The following is an 18,335-nucleotide window of genomic DNA, read 5'->3' on the forward strand; positions in this document are numbered from 1 at the left end:
TGGCAAGCAGGGGCCACTCTCTAGCTGCGGCGTGCAGACGTCTCATTGCGGTGACTTCTCTTGTAGGGCGTGGGCTCCAGGGTGCGCAGGCTCAGTAGCTGCGGCTCCCGGGCTCTAGAGCGCAGGCGCAGTACTTGTGGTGCACGGACGGGCTTAGTTGCTCCACAGCGTGTGGGATCTTCCTGGATCCAGGATTGTACCCGTGCCCCTGCACTGGCAGATGGATTCTTTCCCGCTGAGCCACCAGGGAAGCCCCTGTCTTTCTCTTTTTGACTTGCTTCATTTGGTATGATAATCTGTAGGTCCATTCATGTTGCTGCAAATGGCATGATTTCATTCTTTTTAAGGCTGCGTAATATTCCTCTGTGTGTGTGCGTGTGTGTAGAGAGAGCTTTATCCATTCATATGTCAAAGGACAGTTTAGGTTGTTTCCATGTCTTGGGTATTGTGACTGGTGCTGCTGTGAACATAGAGGTGTGTGTTTCTTTTCAAATTAGAGTGTGGTCTGGATAGATGCCCAGGAGTGGGACCAGCTGGATCACATGGCAACTCTATTTTTAGTTTTTTGAGGAACCTCCATGCTCCATACTCTTCCATAGTGGCTGCACCAATTTACATTCCCACCAACAGTGTAGCAGAGTTCTTTTCTTCACACCCTCTCTATCATTTGCCATTTGTAGACTTTTTAATGATGTCCATTCTGCCTGGTGCGAGGGGTACCTCATTGTACTTTTGATTGCATTTCTCTAATAACTAGAGATGATGAGCATCTTTTCATGTCCCTATTGACCATCAGTATGTCTTCTTTGGAGAAATGTCTATTTAGGCCTTTTGCCCATTTTTTGATGGGATTGTTTGTTTGTTTTTGAGTTGTATGAACTGTTTGTATATTTAGAAAATTAAGCTCTTGTCAGTTGTATCATTTGCAAATATTTTCTCCCAGTCCATAGGTTGTCTTTTTGTTATGATTATGGTTTCCTTTGCTGTGCAAAAGCTTAAAAGCTTGATTAGGTCCCATTTCTCTATTTTTGCTTCTATAGAAATGCCATCTTAAGATAACCACTGCTAATGTTTTGATATGTATGCTTCTAGACATTTTTAGAGTTTCCTCTTAACTAGGGTTCTAATCTCATTCATCCATTATTATAGCTGTGTGACCTTGAACAAGTCACTCCACCTTTCTGAGCCTCCCTCTTTGTTTTTCCCCACCTACAAAATATCAGCCTCTGGTACTTGTGGTGTTTGAATAGAAAAATGAAATTTGTAAGAACCCCCTTGTTCATAGTTGGTGCTTGATTTAGTCCCCTCTGTCCACTGCATGCTTGTTTTCACTGCCTCTTCTTTTAGGGCTGGGCAGGTATTTTTAAGAAGAGGTCATGCTGACAGTTCACAGATCGAATCACCACTCATGTCATGTGATACCCTTTCTACTTAAATACTTCAACACTCTTGGAAAACAAGTAACCCTTGAAATATTTGCATGTTGTTTTTTTTCCCTGCAAGTGTGTGTGTTCATGTATGAAAGTAAATGCATGTCTCTGCCTCCTGAGAACATGAAGGATGCTTTGACCCTCCTTTGGAGCTTACCTGTAAATGTAGTTGCGGGCAGACTCCTTTGCCCTAAGGCGTCATGTGATGTTGGGTTGCACTGGGTTAAACTGTAGTCCTGCCTTTTGGCTGTGCATTGCCTATTTCATAAATCGCACCCTGGCGCAGTGAGTAGACGAGGTGCTATGTATGGTTTCCTCTCCAAAGCACATCATGAAGTCCTGTTAACTGTGGACATCTTGACATCTGTGTACATCCTGGGAGGAGAAGAGCTTGTTCTCTGGGGGTCCCTAGAGTGCAGGCTTTCTGAGTCAGGCCTCATCACTGACCACACAGGTGTGACATTTGCAGAAGCCTGCATGAGCAGTCACAAACTATTCACAAGTGAATTAAGACTTAAGAATACGCTTTTGTGTGTGTGTGGGCAGGTGTGTGCACATCTTTTAAGTCAGACCCTGCTAGGGACCTTTTTATTGGAAGCATGAGTTTATTTAACGTTCTTTTTTTCTGGCCATACTGTATGGCATATGGGATATTAGTTCCCCACCCAGGGATCAAACCCATGGCTTGGGAGTCTTGACCATTAGACTGCCAAGGCCAGTCCCTATTTATTCTTTTGAGGTTATAAGTTTGAAACCCTACTGTGGAGAACTGGTTTTGATAGAAAGATAAAGCAATTTAAAAATAATTGGCAAGTCAAGTGAAGGGCATAGAGGGGTTGCACCTTTGAAAGAGAAAGTTAAAAAAAAAAATAAAAAGAAAGTAAAAATATGCGGGAAATTTGAAGCACCGGCCGGACACACGGCTGTGTATGTGACTGTATTCACATGAAGGGCTATGGCCACATCCCTTTTATGAAGAGCCTGCCTCTGAAATAAATCCTTGCTTGTGACTCCATGGTCCTCTGGGGTCAGGAAAGCCAGACATGAGTGATGCACTTGATGGAGGAGGTAATTGCAGTCAGTAAATATATCATAAAAACAAGAAATTGAATCCCCACCCCTGCCTTTTGATCAGAATTGCAATGAAGCAGTGTTTGAGATTCAACCAGTCCATCCTAAAGGAAATCAGTCCTGAATATTCATTGGAAGGACTGATGCTAAAGCTGAAACTTCAATACTTTGGCCACCTGATACAAATAACTGACTCATTTGAAAAGACCTTGATGTTGGGAAAGATTGAAGGCAGGAGGAGAAGGGGACGACGGAGGATGAGATTGTTGGGTGGCATCACCAATGCGATGAACATGAGTTTGAGTAGGCTCTGGGAGCTGGCGATGGACAGGAGGCCTGGCGTGCTGCAGTCCATGAGGCTGCAAAGAGCTGGACACAACTGAGCAACTGAACTGAGTGTTTGAGGTCTAGCTCCTGGAAGGACAGGCTTAAAAGCAGATCGGAAAAGGAGGACTGAGTCACAGGGACCCACGTCCTCAGTTAGAGACGCTGTTTGTAAAGTTATTCCTCTCAGTTCCACGGAGATGCCCTCCACCTTCCTGCCATCACCACATGGGTAGCTCAGGTGGCCTGGGTCTTCTGCATCCTTCCCAAAGTGTGTCCCCTCTCCTGGGGACAGGCACTTCCCTCCAAGACCGGCCCTGGGCTCTGTCACGTTGCATCTGAGCACTGACCTGGATTCCCAGGGCCGTTGCTTCTCTGCCTTTCTCTGTTGGGTGGGCGGCTACCCCAGGCCACGTGGCTGGCCTTTTCCTCCTCGGACCTCACACAGGCCACACTGCCAACAGCAGGTAGCAGCCTGGTTATTCTGTGCCTCTCGGGCTTGTAAGCAAACCCAGTAGGTCCTTGTCCTGTGGTTTTGTACTGGGTCCCTGGTGTTGGAACATAATCCCCACAGCCAGACTGTGCCGGCAGCCCACGGTGATGGGCACTGAACCAGTGCAGGGCGCTCTGTGGGTCACGTGGGTGTCGGGAGCCTATGTTTGACTTGAAGGAAACTGGGGACCTTACAAGAAAGTGACCAGGAGACACAAGGCTTGAAATATAAAAGAGCAAATTCAGTGTCCTTTGTGGCTCATAAAATACTTGTGCTCTTGTGCTAAATAAATCTCACTTCATGCCGGGCAGCGGGGAGAGGTGATGACTGAATGATAGTTACATGGGGGATGGCCAGTGGCCAGGCATGGTGGAGATGAGGTCCAGCCCCCCAATCCTGCCTGCTCAGTGGTTCCTGCATCCTAAGTGGAGTACTGATGCCCGGTGGGGGAGCGGGGGTCTACTGGCCTGAAACATGACTGACGGGGCCTGGGAATGGCAGGTGCAGTGGTGAGGGTATTAGCACAAGTTGGAGTGCCTGATGCAGAAAGGCCAAACAAACTGAAACATTGGAGTTTGGAGCAGAGAAAGGTTAATTGCAGGGCCATGCAAAGAGACAGTGGCTCATGCCCTTAAAAAACCCTAAGCTCCTGGGAGAGTTTTGGCAAAGCACTTTTAAAAAGCCAGCTTGGGGTGTGGGGGGCGGAGATTGCAGGGTCACGTGATCAGCTTGTGCACAATTATCTGATTGGTTGATGGTGAGGGAACAGGGTGATGTCACAGGGGTTTATGTTATCAGTCCTTAGGTTCCAGGAGGCCTGGGGCTGTGTGCTCATGGTCATCAGATATTAATAGAGTAGTTAACATCTTCTGTTTGGTGGTGGGTTTTCATATCTGCAAAGCAACTCAACTGTGCATCAAATAGGGACTTCTTTGGTGGCTCAGATCGTAAAAGATCTGCCTGCAATGTAAGGGACCTGGGGTCAATCCCTGGGTCAGGAGATCCCCTGGAGAAGGGAATGGCAGCCCACTCCAATATTCTTGCCTGGAGAATTCCATGGCCAAGAGGAGCCTGGCAGGCTACAGTTCCCGGGGTCACAAAGAGTTGGACACGACTGAGCAACTAACACTTTCACTTTTCACTTTCATATCTGCAAAGCAACTCAGGAACTGTGCATCAAATGCTATTATCTAGGTACTTCAGAGAGGAGCTTGAGCAGACAACACAGGGGAAGGCCTGTCTCCCAGGAAGGGCCCCATGGGGTCCTGCTGGGTTGCAGTTCCTCTCTTTTTTTCTGATACTCCTCAGTCTTGAGGAGAACAAGTTTTTGAACAAGAAAAGGAATAAAAGTTCAGAGAAGGAGGTTAATCATAAACTTGACAGAGGTACCAGCATGGTCCGGCTTCCTTACAAGAGAAGTGTTGGGCCTGGGCTCTGCTGGTTGTGTGCTTGTCTGCAGGTGAGGTGGATGGAGGGGGCTAGGCCAGCAGATACCATCTCATTCCCCCCGGCGGAGGTGGGGGGGTGCGGGGAATGGCCTGGCCCAGCTCCCACTGACCTCCTCTCTTTGCTCTTCCCCTTTTTGAAGGACGGAGGCTGCACATGTCCAGGAGATGTCGCCAAAGCCTTTGGTAAGAGGCCGTGGAAGGGAGGGAGCGTGCAGGGAGTGGGGAGCTCCCTGCGGGGGTGCCGGAGGGAGGGGGCAGACACATTGGGAGAGGATCGGGGCCAATCCTGAGTTTCCTCTCCCTGGATCTCAGCCTCTGATTGGCCCACATCCTGGCATCGTTTGGTTCTATCTGATGGCAGAGAAGGCTCAGGGGACTCAATGGAAGAGGACTGTACCAGGTCTGATGCCCCCCAAAACTTCAGCGAGCGGGTGTTTGGAGCCTAACCTGGGGTTAATATCCCCAGGGAGGGACTGAAATCCCAGCCGCAGTTTCACAAGCCAGATGCTGAGGAGCCTGTTTCCCACTAGGGGGCAGCAGCGTCGGGCTGCGGTCTGGTGGGGCTGGACCACGAGGCCTGGCTGGCCAGGTGTTTTCTTAGGAAGGCACTGGGTCATCTAGCGTCTCTGCGGGCTGTGCCCGTGCCCGCCACTGAACCTTTGCCAACTGCGGTCCACAGCTGTGAGGTGTACCAGCCGGAGGCAGCCACTCCCTCCTTTCCTGATGCCAGGACCGGGTTTGCTGCTGGTTTATTTTTTCTTTTTCGCTGGAGGGAACTTTTCTGCCTTGGGCATCCCTCAGGGATGCCGCCGGCCCCTCCTCTGACCTGTAAGCGGTGACATCCCCTCCTGTCCTTTATCGCTGTTTCGGTTTGGCCTGTAGAACGTCTTAAGTTCATTTTTTTAAATTATTTTTTCTAAATATTAAGATAATTCTAAATTTTTAGAATTTCATCTAAATATTTAGGTAATTCTAAACTATCTAAAATGGTGTTTTTTTTAATTGTTTTTTCGAACGCTGCTCATGACAGTACAGGGCAGTGTTCTTAGCAGCTAGGTTTTGTAGCAACCCTGGAGAACGTGCAGGGGCCGGAGGCCCCCAGAGGCGAGGTAAGGGTCCCGCACTCGGGGGCGGAGTCGGGATTCCTGCTCCCCTGCTCCACTGGTCTGTTCACTCGCCTCTTATAATAAGGATCACAGCAGCCAAGGACGTTTCTCCTGTGGGGTTTTCAGCTGCAGGGACTGAACACTGAGGGGTGTTCTGTCTCGGGCTCCCTTCTAACAGTGCATACGGACACCCTGTGCAGAGTGGTCTCTGGACTCAGGCTCTGAAGGTGTGCCCGCACCCCCCACCCCCATTCCAGGAAATGTAGCCATGCCTTCGGACGGAGAGGGACCACTTTGGGAAAAAATGCTGGTTGGGAAAGGACACAGGAGCATTCAGAAAGGGACGTGATTGGAAGCCTGAGTGGTGGTCATCAGGAGGCCTGACCGGACACCAGTTGTCCCTGCCCCCTTATCATCCTGGCAGGGGGACCGAGGAGCCGGCATTTGTGTTGGGGACCCTGCAGGGAAGCCGTCGACGCTTTCTGCCAAGTCGAGAGGCCCTGTGTCTTGCTTGCCTGATTGCCAGGCCCAGGGTCCAGCCCTGCAGAGTCGGCCTTCCGAGATGCTGGACAGAAAGGCCTGGAACACCTGATGCACACCTCGAAGTCCTCTTACAGATATTTAAGCGACCAGCTGGAAGCAGTCAAGGCCACTTTTTAGGGGAGTCTGTGCTTGCTGCTTCTGATCCTTCATCCTGGTTGTGTAACACTTCTGTACCCTGATATCCTCCAATTCTGAATGTAAACCCTCAGTAGGACTGGTCAGGATGGCGAACGGTGACTATTTCTATTTCTTCCATGTATGCCTTCTACTTTCCTGACAACTAGTCACGCCACCTCTGCCGTGTGCTGTGATAAATACTGAGGACAGAGCAGTGAGCCAGCCCTGGTCCTACCGCTCCTGGTTTGGATCCAACATAACCTCCAAAGGCAGCTGCAACACCCCAGTCTCCTCTGTACCTGTCCTGGAAGTTTCATGTCATTCGGTGATTTATATGGGGTGGTGTTTACTCTGGAAGTCAAATGTTTATCACAACAGAGGTGTGAGTCGAGTTTTACAGGGTATATCTATAGATAGATGTGTGTATATGTGTTTGATGTACACAGACATACATGTGTTTACACACAAATGCACACACATATACATATATGTACGTACGGATTTCTCTCCTTCATGCCCAAGCTCTTGGGGAGGAAGTTCTGTCTGTTCTGAGGTCCCTTTACGTCTATACAGAGTGTGAGTGTGCTGAGACCTTCATGTAGACCAGATGCCCAATGGGGACATGGCAGAGGACTTATTGCATTAAGTATGAGATTGGAAAACACGCTGAGGTGCTGCTCACTTCTAATGTTCCTCTGATTTTAACAGAGTTAGACCTGTGGACGTTGGTCATAGGAAGTCAACAATAACCATTAAGGATTTCCCAGTGTACTAGTCACCAAGCTTCAGTAGGCTGTGTTGCTCAGAATGTCTGGTGCCTGTCTGCCTTTAACTTTTTTTCCTGAGTGGGGAAGTTGGGCTTTTTCTCGCTATAACCAGGAGGAGAGAGAGGGAATTGGTAGTACTTGCATCTTTCTGGAGCTGACTTTTCCCTGACCCTTTTCTCTGCTGCTGCTTTTTGTCCCCACTTTGGGGTGCAGGAGCTGGAGCAGATTTTGTCATGCTGGGAGGAATGTTTTCGGGCCATACTGAGTGTGCCGGAGAGGTGATCGAGAGGAACGGACAGAAGCTCAAGCTGTTCTATGGGATGAGCTCAGAGACGGCAATGAAGAAACACTCAGGAGGGGTCGCGGAGTATAGGTATGTGGGGGTGGGATGGGGAGTGGGTACAGCACCATCACTGGTGAGGTTACATTCCCTTGATTCTTATAGAAGTGGGATGGAAGTAGGTCTCAAAGAGTGCAAGTTTGTTTATATTATTGTGGCTTCCCTTGTAGCTCAGCTGGTAAAGAGTCCACCTGCAATGCAGGAGACCCTGGTTTGATTCCTGGATTGGGAAGATCCCCTAGAGAAGGGATAGGCTACCCACTCCAGGATTCTTAAACTACCCTTGTGGCCTCAGCTGGTAAAGAATCCACCTGCAATGTGGGAGACCTGGGGGATGGAAGTAGGTCTCAAAGAATACAAGTCTTTTTATATTATGGTACCATGGGAAAGGCCTGGGAAACATTTTTAAAATTAAGATATTTAATTAAATAACTGTATGGCTTACATTTTTTTAATTGAGGTATAGTTGATTTACAACATTGTTAGTTTCAGGTGTATGGCAAAGTGATTCATTTGTACATACGTATACATTTTTTTTCAGATTCTTTTTCCTTATAGGTTACTGCAAAATATTGAGTAGCGTTCCCTCTGCTATACAGTAGGTCCTTCTTGGTTATCTACTGTAAACATAGCAGTGTGTACATGTCAATGCCAGACTCTGAGTCTGTCCCCCCATCTTCCTTCCTGGTAACCATAAGTTTATTCATAAATTCATTTGTATAATTCTTTTCAGATTGTGCATAGAAGCCGTATCATATGATATTTGTCTTTCTCTGACTCCTTAGTAGGTCTATCTATGTTGCTACAAATGGCATTATTTCATTTTTAATGGCTGAGTAATATTCCACTGTGTACATGTTATATATGTACCACATATTCTTTACCCATTTATCTGTTAATGGACATTTAGGATGCTTCCATGTCCTGCCTATTGTAAACAGAGCTGCAGTGAACACAGGGGTACATGTATCCTTTAGAACCATGTTTTTCCCCAGATATATGTCCAGGAGTGGGGCTAGAGCATATGGTAGCTCTATGTTTAGTTTCCTAAGGAGTCTCCTTACTGTTTCCGTAGCAGGTGTACCAGTTTACATTCCCACCAACAGTGTAGGAGGGTTCTCTTTTCTCCACACCCCTTCTAGCATTTACTCTTTGTAGACTTTTTGATCATGGCCATTATGACTGATGTGAGGTGCTCTCTAATATTGAGCCACAAGAGCTATTTGTACGTTTTGGGGAATTGTAATCCCTTGCTAGTTGCCATCATTTGCAAATAATTTCTTCCATTCTGTGGGTTGTCTTTTCATTTTGATTATGGTTTCCCTTGCTATGCAAAAACTTTTTTGAGTTTAATTAGGTCTCATTTATTTTTATTCCTGTTGCTCTAGGCGATGGATCAAAAGATACTGTTGTGATTTATGTCAAAGAGTTTTACCTATGTTTTCCTCTGAGTTTCATACTATCAGGTCTTATATTTAGGTCTTAAATCCATTTTGAGTTTCTTTTTGTGTATTATGTTAAAGAATGTTTTGGTTTGTTTTTTTTTTACATTTTGCTGTCCAGTTTTCCCAGCCCCATTTATTGAAGAGGCTGTCTTTTCTCCATTTAGAGTCTTGCCTCCTTTGTCATAGATTAATTGACCATAGGTGTGTGGATTTATTTCTGAGCTTGCTGTCCTGTTCCATTTGCCTACATTTGTTTTTGTGCCAGTACCATATTGTTTAGATAACTGTAGCTTTGTATATAGTATAGTCTGAAGTCAGGGGGCCTGGTTCCTCCAGCTTCACTTTTCTTTCTCAAGATCACTTTGGCTATTTGGAATCTTTTGTGTCTCCATACAAATTGTAAGAATTTTTTTTGTTGTTCTGTGAAAAATGCCATTGCTAATTTGATAGAGATTGCATTGAATGTGGAGATTGCATTGGGTAGTATAATCATTTTGACAATATTGATTCTTCCAATCCAAGAACGTGGTTTCTTTCCATGTATTTATGTCATCTTTGATTAGAAAACCCATCTTGGCCTCTTTCAAAACAGCCATAATTTTTATCCAACTAGCATTGGCAGTGTTTGGGCTCAAGTTGGAAGTGGAATTAGGGGTATGTGTGAGTAGTTATGACTCTTGTTCAGCCAGCCCTGGAGGGGACCAGCTAGGCTTCCAGGGGGTTAGGCCGGAATGTCCCAGTCTTGTCCTGAGAGAACACCTGTGGAGCCTGGCATGAGTCAGGTGGAAGGATGGGTCTCCCACTGCATGTGAGATGGGGTGGGTGAGACCCCCCCTCACAGAGGTCAGACCTTTTGGGAAGAATGCCCTGTGTTACCTGCAGCAGCTCCCATAGGACTTGCCCTTGCCTACAGGCTTGGACAGTTGACACAGGCAGCATTTGTAGGCATTTAATCGTATCAGTCTGCAGAAGGGATGCTCACGTCTGCTTATCTGTTCCACTTCCGTTTTAATTGTATGTACGTGTGTCTGGAGAACGTTGTGGCAGAATTTACCCACCACCTCACCCTCCTCCATAGAGTCTGCCATTGCTTCTCATCAGAGTTGGCAGTGATGACAAGCCGCGCCACGTGACAGGACAGGAGCTCCTGAATCCTTAGAAGGATGGGAATTCTAGCCGCCTGCCATGGGCCGATACCCTCCATTTCCTACCACTTATTCCACACCCAAAAGCTTTCATGAGAATGTGGGGTTTGGATGCATTATGTAAGGTCTGAGGCAAGCTCAAGGTACACAATTCAGTCACTGAGATATATCAGGTGGGCAGGCTGGTGGGAGGGGTGGGGTCCCCCCCCACCAGAGCTGTGTTCCTCAGGTACTGGTAGTCTAACTCCACTCCTCTTTCTCTGCAGTCTTTTTCTCTTTTGAGGGGAATCTCAATAAGGAAAAGACGTTGTAGTTATGGGGACAGTGGGGTGGAAACGAGGAGCCGGGGGCTACATTCATACCTTCATCCTGGAAGCTGCAGACAGTTTAGGACGAGAGGGACACCCTGTCCCATGCAGCCTCCAAAGGCCTCTTTCTCCTGTGTGATGACTGGTGGAGGAGGCCAGACAGTGTTGGTGGAGAGAGAGAAAGGGGTTTACTGCCTCCCCTTCGACCTGAACCTCTGCCAAGCGGCTTAGTGCTTTACTAGGACCGTTGTTCAAGAGCCTGTGCCTTCTCCCATGTGCTGGTCTGGGAGAGGAGCCATTGCGATTGCGTGACAGCCAGATGCTTTGCCTGGAGGACTTTTTTTGCCCTCTAGCCACTGCATCTGTTTTGGGTTTCTAAGAAAAGCAGGTAGGGAAGGCTGGTCCAGGCTAGAGCATGAACAGAAACCAAGGAGCTGAACAAAAAACCATCTTCTGTGATTCCAGCAGGGTTTAGACAAAACAGATTCAGGAGTAAATTTTGAAGACTCAGTTCTGGAAGTAGATTCAATCAAATCTTAGACACAGAAGGAAAGTGCTGAAGGAGTGAGAAGCATAATCAAGAGGCAGCGTGAGCCCTCTAGGCTGCATCTGTGTTGTGTCTTTGCATCCCCCGCCCCCCATCATCTGATCTCCTCCTAAGACTGGTTCTCCTACTTTGACATTGTATTTAATTAAGGCAGAGTTATTTATGCTTTGCTAGTTCCTTCCCAGTCATTACCCACTTAGTTCTCACGCTGTCCTTGGGAGACACATCAAAGCCCTTCATTTTACAGATGAGAAGACTTGGGCGTCAATGATAAATGACTTGCAAAAGGTATCATCGCCACTTAGAGAAGAAGTGATGCTGTGGATCTGGAGGGTGTCTGTAAGCCTGGAGAGGCCATGGAGATGTTTATTGAAAGATGAAATGGTCATCATTTCTGGCACATTATGCACATGTTGGTCTGTGGTCACAGAATACAGCAGTATCAGTCATCTTGGATGTGACCAGTGACCGGCTTCATGAACTCAGTGCTGTAAGCTAGCCACTAGGCCAGCCCTTGGTCTGGTCGATGGTTTGTGTTTTTGTTTTTTTTTTCCCTTAGTTTTTATTGGACTATAGTTGTTTGTTTACAATGTTGTGTTTCTGCTTTGCAGATAAGTTCCTTTCTACCATTTTTCTAGATTCCACATATATGTTATTACATATTTGTTTGTTTTTTTTTTTAATTTTTTTATTAGTTGGAGGCTAATTACTTCACAACATTTCAGTGGGTTTTGTCATACATTGACATGAATCAGCCATAGATTTACACTTATTCCCCATCCCGATCCCCCCTCCCATCTCCCTCTCCACCCGATTCCTCTGGGTCTTCCCAGTGCACCAGGCCCGAGCACTTGTCTCATGCATCCCACCTGGGCTGGTGATCTGTTTCACCATAGATAGTATACATGCTGTTCTTTTGAAACATCCCACCCTCACCTTCTCCCACAGAGTTCAAAAGTCTGTTCTGTATTTCTGTGTCTCTTTTTCTGTTTTGCATATAGGGTTATCGTTACCATCTTTCTAAATTCCATATATATGTGTTAGTATGCTGTAATGTTCTTTATCTTTCTGGCTTACTTCACTCTGTATAAGGGGCTCCAGCTTCATCCATCTCATTAGGACTGGTTCAAATGAATTCTTTTTGACGGCTGAGTAAAATTCCATGGTGTATATGTACCACAGCTTCCTTATCCATTCATCTGCTGATGGGCATCTAGGTTGCTTCCATGTCCTGGCATTATAAACAGTGCTGCGATGAACATTGGGTGCATGTTCTCTTTCAGATCTGGTTCCTCAGTGTGTATGCCCAGAAGTGGTATTGCTGGGTCATATGGCAGTTCTATTTCCAGTTTTTTAAGGAATCTCCACACTGTTTTCCATAGTGCTGTACTAGTTTGCATTCCCACCAACAGTGTAAGAGGGTTCCCTTTTCTCCACAGCCCTCCAGCATTTATTGCTTGTAGACTTTTGGATAGCAGCCATCCCTGACTGGCGTGTAATGGTACCTCATTGTGGTTTTGATTTGCATTTCTCTGATAATGAGTGATGTTGAGCATCTTTTCATGTGATTTGTTAGCCATCTGTATGTCTTCTTTGGAGAAATGTCTGTTTAGTTCTTTGGCCCATTTTTTGATTGGGTCATTGATTTTTCTGGAATTGAGCTTCAGGAGTTGCTTGTATATTTTTGAGATTAATCCTTTGTCTGTTCTTCATTTGCTATTATTTTCTCCCAATCTGAGGGCTGTCTTTTCACCTTACTTATAGTTTCCTTTGTAGTGCAAAAGCTTTTAAGTTTCATTAGGTCCCATTTGTTTAGTTTTGCTTTTATTTCCAATATTCTGGGAGGTGGGTCATAGAGGATCTTGCTGTGATTTATGTCGGAGAGTGTTTTGCCTATGTTCTCCTCTAGGAGTTTTATAGTTTCTGGTCTTACATTTAGATCTTTAATCCATTTTGAGTTTATTTTTGTGTATGGTGTTAGAAAGTGTTCTAGTTTCATTCTTTTACAAGTGGTTGACCAGTTTTCCCAGCACCACTTGTTAAAGAGGTTGTCTTTTTTCCATTGTATATCCTTGCCTCCTTTGTCAAAGATAAGGTGTCCATAGGCTCGTGGATTTATCTCTGGGCTTTCTATTCTGTTCCATTGATCTATATTTCTGTCTTTGTGCCAGTACCATACTGTCTGATGACTGTGGCTTTGTAGTAGAGTCTGAAGTCAGGCAGGTTGATTCCTCCAGTTCCATTCTTCTTTCTCAAGATTACTTTGGCTATTCGAGGTTTTTTGTATTTCCATACAAATTGTGAAATTCTTTGGTCTAGTTCTGTGAAAAATACCGTTGGTAGCTTGATAGGGATTGCATTGAATCTATAGATTGCTTTGGGTAGAATAGCCATTTTGACAATATTGATTCTTCCAATCCATGAACACGGTATGTTTCTCCATCTGTTTGTGTCCTCCTTGATTTCTTTCATCAGTGTTTTATAGTTTTCTATGTATAGGTCTTTTGTTTCTTTAGGTAGATATACTCCTAAGTATTTTATTCTTTTTGTTGCAATGGTGAATGGTATTGTTTCCTTAATTTCTCTTTCTGTTTTTTCATTGTTAGTATATAGGAATGCAAGGGATTTCTGTGTGTTAATTTTATATCCTGCAACTTTACTATATTCATTGATTAGCTCTAGTAATTTTCTGGTAGAGTCTTTAGGGTTTTCTATGTAGAGGATCATGTCATCTGCAAACAGTGAGAGTTTCACTTCTTCTTTTCCTATCTGGATTCCTTTTACTTCTTTTTCTGCTCTGATTGCTGTGGCCAAAACTTCCAACACTATGTTGAACAGTAGTGGTGACAGTGGGCACCCTTGTCTTGTTCCTGATTTCATACATATTTGTTTTTCTCTGACTTGACTTCACTCTGTATGGCTGTCTCTAGGTCTGTCCATGTTTTTGCATGTACAATTTCATTCCTTTTTATGGCTGAGTAATATTCCATTTTGTATATGTACCACATCAGTAGCTACTCCTCTGTTGATGGACATTTAGATTGCTTCCATGTCTGGGCTGTTGTAAATAGTGCTGCAGTAAACACTGAGGTGCATGTATCTTTTTGAATTAAGGTTTTTCTCTGGTATATGCCCAGGAGTGGGACTGCTGGGTCATAGGGTAGCTCTATGTTTAGTTTTTTAAGGAAACTCCATACTGTTCTCCTTTACCCGAGGAAAGGTCTTTGCCTCAGGTAGGTTTATTCCAAGGTATTTTCATTTTTTGTTGCAATGGTAAAATGGTATCGTTTCCTTAATTTCTCTTTCTGATCTTTCATTGTTAGTGTATAGAAATGCAAGAGATTTCTGTGCATTAATTTTGTATTTTGCAGCTTTGCCAAGTTCATTGATTAACACCAGTAGTTTTTTGGTGGCCTCTTTAGGATTTTCTATGTTAGCATCATGTCATCTGCAGTTTTACATCTTCTTTTCCAGTTTGGATTCCTTTTATTCTCTGATTGCAGAGGCTAGGACTTTGAAAACTATGTTAATTAACAGTGGTGAGAGTGGACATCCTTGTCTTGTTCTGGTCAGTGGTTTAAATTGCTAGATATTACCTGAGGGTAGTCTTCCATGTGTAGATTTCAATGCACAAGAGTTAATACCCTTTTGAAACTCTAGGTAATGACTTTTTGATCAAGAGATGCTGGTTTTTCATGTGAAGAGACCAGCTAAAGTTCCAGTATTTGGTAAATTGTCTGGGCTTCCCTCATAGCTCAGTTGGTAAAGAATCCGCCTGCAATGCAAGAGATCCTGGTTTGATTCCCGGGTTCGGGAAGATACACTGGAGAAGGGATGGGCTGCCCTCTCCAGTATTCTTGGCCTTCCCTGGTGGCTCTGCTGGTAGAGAATCTGCCCACAATGTGGGAGACCTGGGTTGGGAAGATCCCCTGGCGAAGGGAACGGCTACCCACTCCAGTATTCTGGCCTGGAGAATTCCATGAACCGTATAGTCCATGGGGTGGCAAAGAGTCAGACACGACTGAGCGACTTTCACTAGAATTTCCAGGTTTCCTGACCCTTGGATGGGGGCTCGAGTTTTGCGTGGACTGGAGATTCCCTTCTTGTAATGCCCCTTCTAACGCAAGTCTAGATGGTATCTTTAAAACCTGCAGTAAGGGGGTGTGACACGGAATCTGGCAGTGTTGCTTAGTGGCCTTAGGACGAGTGGGACAAGGACTCAGCAGGACAGTTAGATGTGGTTTAACGTTTGTGCCATGAGCCAGACCTGAATTTCTGAGCATCACCCAGAAAACATGAAGGATGCTTACCAATGCCTTGGGTGCTGAGGAGGTCATTAGTTCTGCTCTGGGTCCACCTTGCAGAGGCCCCACACCACACCTAGGCATGGTGATTTGTGCAGACATGCAGGAAGGTAAGCCGAGGGGTGCTCAACAAAGGCCGTGCGAGTGGAGACACTGACCTCACTGGTGGAGGTTTCCATGTAACCTCGCAGTGCCCACTTGTCCATTTTCTCTGTCCCTTCTTCCTCTCTCGGTCATCTCCTGTGAAGATGCTCTGTCTGATGCCGATTGGAGGGCTGGCAGGGGTGTGGGGGAAGGGGACACTCTGGGCTTGTTCTGTTATTGGTTAGGGCGGGCCAGCAGGAGAGGCCGTGCCGGGAGGTCTGTTCCCCTACCCCGTCGGTATTCTGGACTCTGGGTCAGCTGGAGGCCCATGTACGGATTAGTGGAGGATGGAAAGGTGGGGCTGGTTTCTGATGGAAGGATTGGTGTACTTGCAGGAGGTGGTGAGGTGCTGGCCGGGTCTGCGACTCTTCTAGGAGTTGCTGATGGAGACTTTGTGTTCCCGGCACTCTGGGCAGTCAGCAGCCAGGCTGTGCGTCTTGGGTGGGAGTGTGTCCACCCGAGATGCTGGCCTGACCCGCGTGGTGTGTGCAGCAAGGCCGAGGTCCTCCCAGCGTGGGTCAGATCAGAGGGTGGCATGCAGCCGCCCAAGTGCCTTGGGGCCGGTTCAAGTGCCAAAGCTGGGGATCCTGGCTGGGTAGTTCAGGGAAGAGAACCAGACTGAAACAAACACCTCCTTTTTCTTCCAGAGCCTCTGAGGGCAAGACTGTGGAAGTGCCTTACAAAGGGGACGTCAAGAACACTATTCTGGATATTCTCGGGGGACTGAGGTCTACCTGCACCTACGTGGGGGCTGCCAAACTCAAAGAGCTCAGCCGGAGAGCCACATTCATCCGAGTGACCCAGCAACACAACACCGTGTTCAGCTAACCCCAAGGACGAGGACGAGGCCACCTCCGGCCAGCGAAGGCGTCCACACACGCCTGCTTTTCCATCTCCTCGTGTTAGGGCAGAGGTTCCAGCAGGCCCTGGGGTGTGGGGGCTGCTCCCTCTTCTCCTCCCGTCACCTGGAGGCCACAGGACTCCCCTAGGTCGAGGGGCCCAGAAGTCAGGCACTCAGAGGGTTAGCGGTTGGAGCTTACCTGCCCGGAATGTGTAACCTCATTGTTGAAACTAATATTCACGCCTTTTTTTTTTTTTTTTTTTTTAAAGAAAATGGTTTCACTTTAATATAATGCTACGAAGACTTGCTTGCGTGCTGGAGTTTGCATTTACAGGACCAAGTTGTTGGGGGAGCTGGGGGTTTTCTGCTTCCTTCCCACGATTGGCTCTTGGTGGTCAAGGTACCTGGGTGGGAAAGGCAGAGGGGCAGGGGGAGGGGGCCGCAACCAGAGGAACCAGCACCCCCTCCATCCAGCTCACAGATACTGCAGAAGAATGAGAGCAATCAACTGGACAGGTGAACTTGGCTTCCTGCAGGTGTCCCCACGGTGCGGGGACACACTTCCGCCACATCTCTTACACATGCCTTTGGGGACGGTCCTCTGTCACTGTGCTCATGCTGTTTCTAGTCTTGTCCTGGGTTTTCGTTTGGTTCATTTTCCTCCATCTCTCCCCTCTCCTCCTCTCTCTCAAAGAGATAACATATTATTTTGAAGAAGTTCCAGGGGATCGTTCAAGGTTATCCACTAAAAAGTTGAGATGAGTCCCACTGAAAAGCAGCTGAAGCCTTGACATTGGTTTAGAATCGGAGATAGAAGCGTCCCCTCGTCACAGCGATGAATACTCTCCAGGAGGGACCGTGGGCGCTGGTCTAAGGGTCCATTCATTCATTGATGACATTTGTACTTTCTTGGAGAAAAGACTCACGGCCTTGGTGGGAGTCCCACCCCAGTGCTCTGTGACACTTGTCTAAACAGTGAACCCTCGTGCCTTAATGACGACCGGCTACTTCTTTTGAAGCATTACTTAAGTATTAGGATTGGGAAGTGTATGCAGCCCAGGATGTTTTACTTTATTTCCTTTTAAATGAGGCTAAAGAAGCAGATACAGGAGTTAATTTTTCTTTGAAGAGACAAGTGACGGCCCTGGAGGAGAGAGGAGCCACTCACTCCTGCTGCGTGAGAGCGAATTAACAGCCTGACGTTCATGAGGAATCTGAACAAACCACCACACTCCAGGGACTTCCAGGCCTGAATTTATAGTCTTTGTTGTTCATGCAGTTGCTCAGTTGTGTCCAACTCTTTGTGACCCTAAGGACTGCAGCACGTCAGGCTTCCCTGTCCTTCACTATGTCCCGGAGTTTGTTCAGATTCATGTCTGTTGAGTCAGTGATGCCATCCAACCATCTTATCCTTTGTTGCCCTTTTCTCCTATCCTCAGTCTTTCTCAGCATCAGGGTCTTTGCCAGTGAGTCAGCTCTTCGCATAAGGTGGCCAAAGTATTGGAAAGCTCCAGCATCAGTCCTTCCAATGAATATTCAGGGTGGTTTTCCTTTAGGATTGACCGGTTTGAGCTCCTTGCTGTCCAAGGGACTCTCAGGAGTCTTCTCCAGCATCATGATTTGAAGGCATCAATTCTTCAGCGCTCAGCCTTCTTTATGGTCCAGTCTCACAGTCTTAGAAGAAGATATTTAAAATTCCAGCAACTTGAGCTCCGTGGTAATACTTTTTCCTCCTAAATCCACCCAGAATAATTCTTATAGGAACACAAATGCCCACACACTTGAGATGAGAGTCTGAAGGATACTGAACCTCTAGCTGGATGTGCGTTGCAGCTGGAGGTACCCCACCTTTTCTGTCTGGTTGTCTGAGTTGTGAACCCCTGTACCTGTGGTAGATGTGTGTTACACTTGAGCCCTTGAGTTCATTAGTTTTAAGAGATCCTTCATGGAAAAAGAAAGGAA

The 18,335-nt window shown here is 46.5% G+C and overlaps 1 protein-coding gene across 3 annotated transcripts in view; it reads left to right on the plus strand.

The window, feature by feature from the left end:
• The window catches only part of GMPR (guanosine monophosphate reductase), a 59,512-nt gene extending 42,836 nt beyond the window's left edge, over positions 1-16,676 (plus strand). For 2 of the 3 annotated variants that reach the window (XM_043450028.1, XM_043450029.1), the window contains 3 exons: positions 4,907-4,949; positions 7,513-7,672; positions 16,180-16,676. In XM_043450028.1, coding sequence (XP_043305963.1) covers positions 4,907-4,949; positions 7,513-7,672; positions 16,180-16,360 — 384 coding nt within the window. In that variant the 3' untranslated portion in view covers positions 16,361-16,676. Of the gene's footprint in view, positions 1-4,906; positions 4,950-6,296; positions 7,480-7,512; positions 7,673-16,179 lie in introns of those variants that run through there. The other variant, XM_043450030.1, reaches the window with a different exon arrangement.
• Positions 16,677-18,335: the final 1,659 nt, after the last annotated feature.

This window comes from Cervus canadensis, chromosome 28 (genome assembly GCF_019320065.1).
Source record: "Cervus canadensis isolate Bull #8, Minnesota chromosome 28, ASM1932006v1, whole genome shotgun sequence".
Classification (NCBI taxonomy): domain Eukaryota; kingdom Metazoa; phylum Chordata; class Mammalia; order Artiodactyla; family Cervidae; genus Cervus; species Cervus canadensis.